The sequence below is a fragment of the Myotis brandtii genome, unplaced genomic scaffold (genome assembly GCF_000412655.1).
Source record: "Myotis brandtii unplaced genomic scaffold, ASM41265v1 scaffold621, whole genome shotgun sequence".
Taxonomy (NCBI): domain Eukaryota; kingdom Metazoa; phylum Chordata; class Mammalia; order Chiroptera; family Vespertilionidae; genus Myotis; species Myotis brandtii.
The window spans coordinates 2,252,259-2,261,795 of record NW_005370372.1 but is presented as its reverse complement, the minus strand read 5'-3'; the positions used below and the strand labels follow the sequence as shown (position 1 = coordinate 2,261,795).

The window sequence follows — 9,537 nt, the reverse complement described above, 5'->3', positions numbered from 1 at the left end:
GAGCCTCATTGAAATTCAGCCACATTTATGCAAAATGGTCATGGAAAATTTCAACAAAAGAGTGTGTATGTGCCAGCAAAGCCGTGGAGGCCATTTAACTGATATGCTATTCCATACACAACCCTATACTGTATACTTTATGAATCAATAAAAAATTTACAATTTTTAATTATAAACCTGTGTTTTCTATCAAAATTACTTCTTGCGTGAATTTTGGGACACCCTTTATATGTATAGATGTCTATTATAAATGTATATTTTGATGGTGAATACTATGATAGAAAAATGTCTAGCAACTATTAGACTATGCCACTATGTACCTTATACCTCAAGCTTTCACAAATTTTTAGACCATAATCATTAGTCTTTCTGACATATGTAAATACCACCATTATAAAACAGGTGTTTTCATCATAATCAGTTTTAATAGAATGATTTCTTACATTGATTTTCAAAGATAGTAATGAAAAATAACACCTAATAAATATTTTTCTTCAAATCACACTTGGACATCATAGTAATTATTCTTAAACTGTACATTCTGACAGAAGTAAAATTGACAGAAATAAAACTTCTCGTCATAGTAATTATTCTTAAACTGTACATTCTGACAGAAATAAAACTTCTCCATTTAGGTTATGGCAATTACTCTTAGAAATAGACATGAAATGGTTCCAAAAATATTAAAAATAGCTATCAAAACAATAGTCAGTGAAGCAAAATATTCTTGTAAAAATCACCTCATGAATTCTAACTGCTTAGCAATAGAATTCTGGTTTAAACTCTAGAATAAAATATTTTTTAATAAGGAATTTGCCAATAACTAAAAAAGCACTAAACTTGTACATTAAGTCTAAGGGTCGGACAAATCAGCTTAACACTTAACAGTCTATGTATTTTTAAGACCTTGTAGAGGTGATAACATTTGAAATGCAGCTCATTTTAGTACAAAAAAGTGGTGTGTGTCATAGACAAAATATGTGCTATTTATGAAATATATGCTTTTTAAAACAGAGAAATCATTCAAAAATATTATTTTTTAAGATAGAGAAATCTTGGAATGAATTAGATCCCTTCAAGCTTCAAATTATCTAAATTCACACTGCTATTTCTCCCAATGGATAACATCACATTCTCCTCTGATTTTGTTAAGAACATGCTATATTATTAACCTTCCTTCTTCGAGTCATTGATCTTCTGAGGTTAATGATATAATCAGTTTCATTGTGTAGAAGAAAGAGAAAGGGCATAAGAAACACATTTCGTGCTCTAGTTTATAAAAATTCTACAGATGTGATGCTAGAGCTAATCCACAGATACATACATAAATACTGGATTGAAATAAATTTGAGAACATGAAGCGTCACTCATTTAGCAAATGGAAGAAAAACACAGAGGAGAAAGCAAAGGGAAACAACTGTAACAGAACTACACAAAAAGTGCAGTGTGAGGATGAATAGGATTTTATTTGCTTTGCTTTTATTTTTTGTTATATGTGGGAGTGAGAAGCAGTTTGATGGGTAAAGAGGTCCATTCACTCACTAATTCATCACATTAATTTACTGTTATGGAGAACCTAGCTATGAATCAAGCATCTTCCTAGGCACAGGGGATTTAACAGAGAACATAAAAACCAAAAACCCTTGCCCTAACCGGTTTGGCTCAGTGGATAGAGCATCAGCCTGCGGACTGAAGGGTCCCGGGTTCGATTCCAGTCAAGGGCATGTACCTAGGTTGTGGGCACATCCCTAGTAGGTGGTGTGCAGGAGGCAGCTGATCAATGTTTCTCTCTCATTGATGTTTCTAACTCTCTATCCCTCTCCCTTCCTCTCTGTAAAAAATAAATAAAATGTTAAAAAAAAAACCCTCACACATAAATTCTGGTGGGAAAAGAAAGACAAATAAATTTGCAAAGGAACAAACAATATTTTTGATGATGATATGTCATAATGGAGGCAAATGAAGAAGTGCATAATGACAGAGTGTTAAAAAGGTTGGTGGTTTTCAACTGGAGAGTTAAGGAAGGCCTCATGATGCAAAAGAGTACATTAAAAATGGTTATAGAGAATAGGAATCTGAAATTTCTGGAGAAGCAGCATTATATACACCACCGAATATGAAAGGCACACAGTTAGTAGGAGATTTGAGAGTTATTTCTACCAACTCATAAAGTAAAGCTCTTTAGTGAGAGTTGACAAATTTCTGTTGAGGACATACAAATATGGCCACATGCCAATCAGAGGAAAGGGAACCAAATTTATTGGATACAATTGTCAGACTTAGTAGATGGAGGGTTATAAATGTTACTTCATTTAATCATTATAGATAGGTATTTGATCACTCTACAGTAGTTTCCACCCCTTTTTAACTCTTTGGCTTCCATAAAACATTTCATTTGAAAAAAAAGAGTTCTACTGATAAAAGTTTACATACTACCTTTCATTTGAAACCATACTGATTCCTGTGATTTTTCTAAATCATAATGAAAACACATTACTATCAATCATAGCTAAGTAGCAAGTTTAACAATGGGAAGGAATAAATTCTGATTTTGGTTTAGCTGTACCTGTTGGGAATTTTCCCAGGGAGCAAACTACAGGACTTAAGAGAAAAGGTGGTAATTTTCCCATCTTTACTCAGAGTTAAAAATTTATATTTGTAAAAGGAAGGTTACAAGACCTGTTTGGTTACATAAATGTTGTAAAAAAATAGAATTTGGCTATGGGGCTGTGATTTTAATACCAGGCTGAAGGGGTCTAGAAAAGGGATAGCACTCACCTCTTTCAGACATTGAGGAATATTACATAATTCAATAAAATGGTCTGAGATAACACTCCGTTCTAGTGATGCCCATTGTGTCTAATATTTTATAATTTTATGTTAATACTAATTTTAATCAATCAAATGTATATGATATCTTGGTTTGCCAGAGCTCAAATGCCAGTGAAACACCAACTAGACAATATATGCTCCTGCCTTGGAACTTCTGTGTAAAAATGCGACCAAAGTCTATCATGATAAAACCATATTAGAGTTAAAAGTTTCTTATGCCAGAGTTGAATGGGAATAGAATACAATTTAAACCTCTGATGTCCCAGGTTGCACAACTAACACAAAAGTTTTGAAACCCCAGGAAGGGGGATTTTACCCACAAAAAAAAAATAATAAAGCTTTCCAATAAAGCTGTGAAATCGTCACTAAGAAAAAAAAATTGTGTAGGGAAAGAGGAGAAAAAAAAACACACCTGAAAAACAGTCAACATTTGCTTGTGAACAAACAAAAAGCATAGTGTTTTCATGTGTGCTATGACCCTCCCACCCCCCAAAAATATGTTGTAGCCCTAGTCCCTAATACCTCAGAATGTGAAACTACTTAGAAACAGAGGATTTGCAAAGGTAATCAATTTAAATCAAGGTCATTAGTGTGGGACCTAATCAATAGGACTGTTGTCCTTATAAAGAGGGGAAATTTAACACAGAGAGTGACACACAAAGAGGGAATACAATGTGAAGAGATACAGGGAGATCATCACCTACGAGACAAGGAATGCTAGAAGCTGGCAGAAACTAGGAGAGAGCTGTGTAACAGCCCCCAGAATGAATCAACCCATCCGATGCCTTGATTTTGGACATTTAGACTCTAGAACTGTGAAAAACTTCTGTTGTTCAAGTCAGCAGCCCATGATACTTTGTTATGAGAGCCTTGGCAAACTAATACAATACATAGGCAAGAAGAACAAAATTATCTCAGTGGTAGGAGAGTAGGCATGACTGACCGCTGCCTCTCTGGTTCATCCTTTATTTTTAGTTTTCCAGAGTGTCTGGAAAAAGAGCAATGAATGAATGAGATAATGACTGAATGCAAACAAGAATAAATTTTAAAATGAATAAACTGAATTAAGAGGGATTTAAACTGGAATTTTAGAAAGAGCAGAGGAAATGACAAGATAAAAAGATAAACACCAACCACGATATTGAATTAGTAAAAAGAATATTAAAAACGTTCAGTAAGTATCAGAAAAGACAAATATGGGTAAGACGGTAAAGTGCAGAGTCTAATATTCTAATTCTGGCCAGGTTTTCACTTTATTAAGGAACTATGATAAAGTCAATAGACTATTCTGGGCTTAGTTCCTCATGTCTTAGCTAAATTTAGTTCAACTGGTGTTCAGTATTTCAGATGTCTACATAAAAATAAAGTGGGAGTGACATTTTAAGCAAAGGAGATATCAGTTTAGATTATCAACAAGACCAGTGCACTAAGGGCAAATTTTAAACTGAATTATCATATTTATCAATAACCTTCTAAAGAATTATATATTAGATTTTAAGTAGGATATGTCTGCTTTTATTGCTGATTATAAACGTTTCTTATTATTAGCTATTGAGATCTTCACAAATGCATCCCAAATATCTATATATGTTCTTTTTCCTTTGAAGCGTACCTATATATTTCTAAATAATTAGTAATTATTAATATCTATTATTCAAAGAAACATATGTCTTTTGCTTTTATAAGCACCAGGACTAAAGCTTACCTGAGATTATATTAAACTGGTTGCCAGAAACAAAGTAAGTGTGGGTGAACTATGAACATTACATTACACTTTTATCAGCCTGCCCTAGAAATGTTCTCTTTTGAGCAGTAAATGTCCTAGTTAACAGTTTGGACACCTGTATCAACACTCTTTTCAGTTTTCCTTTTCCTACTTGCTCAACTCCAATCTGCTGAGTCTTCATCATCAGTTTGCACACCACTGTCTACTATATTTTTAAAACAGTGGGGATCCTCTGCCATATTTTCCCCTATCTCATCGTACTGTCCATGGACTTTAGCTCCAGAACTTCTCTTTTTGGGTTGCTTTTATGAAAACATTCTGGCTTGAGGAAGAAGAGACTAACTAGATAATTTCCAAAGACGCTCCCATTAAAAATTCCAATATCCATGGGTCTAAATTTATGGCCATCCTTTGTCTTATCTGTTTATGTCATATGTTCAAACCATCACTGAATGTGAACGTTAATTATATTCACTGAAATCACAGTCTACAATGAATGCTTGGGAGATTTCAAGATGAGAACAAAACTTTCCGTCTCATTGTCATAAAATAATAAACTTCTTTCTCATCTTGGCTCACAAAATAGTATATTTCTTTTTGTGGGAATGTATACATTTCTATTTTTTCCTCAAATCACTAATGAAATGATACTGACTGGAATTGTGTATTAGGTTCCCAAGGTACCAGGGGCTTTAGGGCTTCCTAAAGTCTGCAAACACATGGTTAGCATCAACTCATCCATTGTCTTCTAACTGAAAAGAATCACTCTTACCGTGTAGCCCTCGGTATACTGAAAAGGAGCCCTGGAACTTTCGTCTGCTGTTGGACTCAGAGGCTTGGGGTCAGACATGGACCGCTGCATCATCTTGGCTGTCTTAGGACTCGCTGGGGGAACTTTAGCCATGTCTGGATGCAGTACTTTCTGTGGACTTATATCATCAGGGAGGGGTTTTTCATAAGGTACAAAGGCTGATTCTAAGGCTTTGCCTGGTGAAAGTGGTGAGATGGGTGAATAAAGGACTTTTGGAGATTTGGGTGGGGAAGGAGCCAGCTGTAGTGTGGAATCTGGCCGAAGGTGAGATGAATAACCAATCTCTAAAGGTGTTGGGCGTTTCTTGTCTTTGGGTGGAGATGTGGCACTCAAATATTGAGGACTTTGTGTTTCTGAATCTGCTTCTGTTTGACATCCTAAACTGCCCCCTTTGTAAGTCTTTTCAGGTGCTGAAATGTGTTTAATTATTTCTACCTTGGCATCCACATGCGCCCGTATCGAAGGTGTGCGTATGGTTCCCACTGGTTCAGTTTGCACGGATATCTCTGCCACTGTCTGAACTCCTATGCTGGAGACTTTGGAAAGGGGTTTGGTCTTCTCAGCCTCTGTAGTGCCATCACCATACTTTGCTACCCGAGTTTTTCTCCTTGATCTAGTAGGCATGTCCCATTCATCCTGATCTTCATCATCAGTTTGGACACTTGTATCAACACTCTTTTTAGTTTTCCTTCTCCTACTTGCATAACTCCGATCTGCTGCATCTTCATCATCAGTTTGTACACCACTGTCTACTATTTTTTTAAAACAGCGGGGATCCTCTGCCATATTTTCCCCTATCTCATCATACTGTCCACGGACTTTAGCTCCAGAACTTCTCTTTTTGGGTTGTTTTTCATCTTTTACAACAACGTCTGTTAAAGGTATTTCTGAAACTGTACTCAGAATGCCGGGTGGGGCAATGTACTGAGTAACACCATCAGACTGAACTGTGTACCATCCTTGGCTTTGTGGGATTTCAATCGCCACAACGGCTGAGGCTGTGGTGGTTGCATCCTCAGCTGCCCAAAACTGACCGCCTTCTGGGGCAGCATACTGCCCTTCCAACATCGCCTGCTCTGTCGTGGTTTGTGGAGAGGCAGTTCCAGAGGGATCATAGTTATACTGGTAGATCTGGCGAATCTTCTGCTCCTCTAGCTGCTGGTGAAGCTTTTGCTGCAGCTGTTGGATCTGCTCCAGCTGTAACTGTTGCTGAGCTAACGTCTCCTGCCTCATCATGAACTGGGCTTGGCGCTCCTCTTCCTGCTGATAGAGGAGGTGCTGCTTCATAGACTGCAGTTCCTCCAGCTTTTTTTGAACCATCATCTTTTCCTGTTCTCGGAACCTTTGAATTTCCTGACGCTCCCACTCCAATTCCTCAGCAAAACGCTGTTGCTTAATTTTCTCCAGCTCCAAGAGCTCACGCTCTAAGTCTAGCTGCTGTTGTTGTTTATCTTCTTCAGGGACAATTAAAAGAGAACTTTCATCTCCCGCCACTTCAGAAAACACTTCAGATGCTGTGGTTAACGTGGGAACTGAGTCTATTGTCTCAGTGGTGAGAGTTTCCATAGCAATAGTTTGCAGACTGGCATTGATATCAATACCAGTTACTACAATGTCTGTTTCAGATGCACCTGTTGTGAGGAAATATGATCTAGGCATTGGCTGGCTCTGGTGCAGGGTGGATAATGAAGTTACTCCATCAGTTGTGTGCACACCAGACAGATCCCTCACAGTGGTGCTGAAAATGGAGCCAGGTTGTGTGGTGATAGCAAATGTGGAGGGAACTGGAGTTGCCTCTGAAGAATAGACAACATCATTAGTTGACCTCAAAACACTCCCCACACCATACTGGGATCCTGGAGGTGGAGTCATTCTCGCTGTGGAATACTGTGGGGTACTAATCCCAATTCCTGAAATGACTTGACGTGTTTCTGGATATGGACCTGCAGTCTTGCTTGAGTAATCCATTACCTCACCTGAAATACAGGGTAGAGTTATAGTCCAGTTCCAAGAATGAATGATGCTTTGGGGATTTGAAAGAGCTCTCAATCTTGATGAACATAATGAATGGAACCACATGCAAATTCACTGGTTAACCTAATTAGATGCCGAAGAAAAGCAATGTTGAACATGCAGGCACATGCAGGTGACTTTGGGCAGAATAAATTTAAAAAATGAAGAAATAAAAGCGCACATGTACTCCAAAATATGTTGCCAAAATATTCAAAGAAAGAGAAAAAGTAACAAAATGGAAAAAGGGGCCACATTTTCATCCTGAAATGAGATGAGGAACACCATAATGATATTTCAAGGAAAGGTCTGCAGCGACATCATACTGACCTGTAGAACTTCTCCCTGAAGTTAGATCTACTGCTGCATCAGTTTCTCCTGAATAACCAAAAGCATTCTTACTTTTATAGAAAAAATGTCCAGCTTCTGCTAAATTAGTGTCAGACATGGAAGGCTTCATTCCCCCAACCCCTCTGTAACCATATGGCCCTGATCGGTCATACTGATAGTGGTCATCCCTATAACCAAACCGATCCTCAGGAAGAGTAGTTGCAGGCTGCTGTGCTGTGCAGCTCCTTCCAAAAGGTAACTTGTAAACTACATCACAGCACACAGCTCTTCTCCCTGCAGTCAGATCAACAGGTTTTTCATCATCCTCTATTATTTTGGTCACCACACTTGAAGCAGATTCATCCATTGTTACAACAGTTCTATGAGACTTTGTTGTACTGAGATCCACTGCCTCTCCATCAGTGATGCCCTGGGATGTGGTGCTATCAGTCCATCCATTTGTGACACCAACAGGAGGCACAGTAATAGGCTTTGTAGTAGCCAGTGTCATTGCCTGTGCTGAAGTGCTTAAAGATAAGTTTATTGGTGCTTCCTGCTTAACTGTAGGGAAGGACTGGCCACTTGGTATCCTGTAAGGGGGCTCGGTATGCTTTGATGTAGTAAGCTGAAGTGGGGTTGCTGTTGCACGTTCTATACTCACTAGGCTTACTGTGCCTGCAGTGTAACTTGCACTAGCTGTACACGTGACAGCAGTCACTGCCTCAGTGACCAGGGATATCGGAGTCACTACTGATGAAGTTGCACTGAGATTTATAATAGAGGGTTGGACAGCACTGATTTGTCTCCCATAAGCTTCTTTTGTTGTGGTCTGTCTTTTCACATCCATTGCAGAAGCAGAAAGATCCATACATTTTTCAGTCACTTTCACTTCTACTTTTGGTGCTGTACGCAAATCGATGGCATCACCGATAAGTTGCAACTTTCCATTTTCTTTATGCTGATGCTTTTCTAAATGTAGGGTATCTAAAGCAAGAGGCTCCAGAGGAATTGGTACAGAGACGCTGCTGAGACCAACACTAGGAACTGTACTTCTGGTTGCTGAAATCTCAGCCTTAGAAACTTCAGTTATAGGAAACTGTGTAACTGAAATTGGGGCTGCTTGACATGAAGATAGTGTTGTGACAGGGATAGCAGAAAATGTCTCCAAAGCCCCTGAGATGTACAGGCTCTGTTCTGATGAATATGACATTTCTGCAGCTGTCACAGGAGGAACTACAGAAAATATAGGTTCAGTGGCAATCGTATGTTTGAGAGGTGATCCCAGGGGCCAACTGGTAATTGCTTGACTAGAAGAATCTGTTGGAGTCCCAGGTTCAGATGGCAACGTGATAACCACGTAAGTTTCCATGAGGGAAAATCTTGGTGAGGACTTATTAGAGTGAGGAGAAAGTGGGGAGGTAGGGGAAGGCAATTTATAATCTGCTGTAGTGACTAAATTTAATGTCATATTTGAAGATAAACCTGTTGGTTTGGGGTGTGTATCTGTTGGTTTTTGTGTAGTTCCTGGATGCTGAGTAATGGGGGGTTTAGGGGCAATGGGAGGTTTGCTTGGCTCAGGTCTGTGGGTAAATACAAGTCTAGATGGAATGGAAGATGGCTTAGGAGGAACTGGAGGAGGTGCAGTGGTACAAATTTTTGTTATAGGTAATCCATTACTCCTTGGAACAGCTGTGGTCTCTATAGTAGTAACAGTGTCAACCAGAGATGCAGCTGTCATAGTTAGAGTCACTGGAACTGTAACTGTTAACTTTTTCTTGGGATGAATAGCAGGTTTAGGTGAGGTTGGTGGAGGAAGTGGTGGAGGAGG

General features: G+C 38.6%; 1 protein-coding gene across 1 annotated transcript in view; it reads right to left on the bottom strand.

Moving 5' to 3' along the window:
- Nucleotides 1–9,537, bottom strand: part of PCLO (piccolo presynaptic cytomatrix protein) — a gene marked incomplete at its 5' end in the record, with an annotated part of 285,887 nt that overhangs the window by 143,790 nt on the left and 132,560 nt on the right. Inside the window, 2 exons of the mRNA XM_014528177.1 lie at nt 5,331–7,345; nt 7,710–9,537. The exon at nt 7,710–9,537 is cut by the window's right edge and continues 31 nt beyond it. Of these exons, the coding sequence (XP_014383663.1) occupies nt 5,331–7,345; nt 7,710–9,537 (3,843 nt within the window). The remainder of the gene's footprint in view (nt 1–5,330; nt 7,346–7,709) is intronic.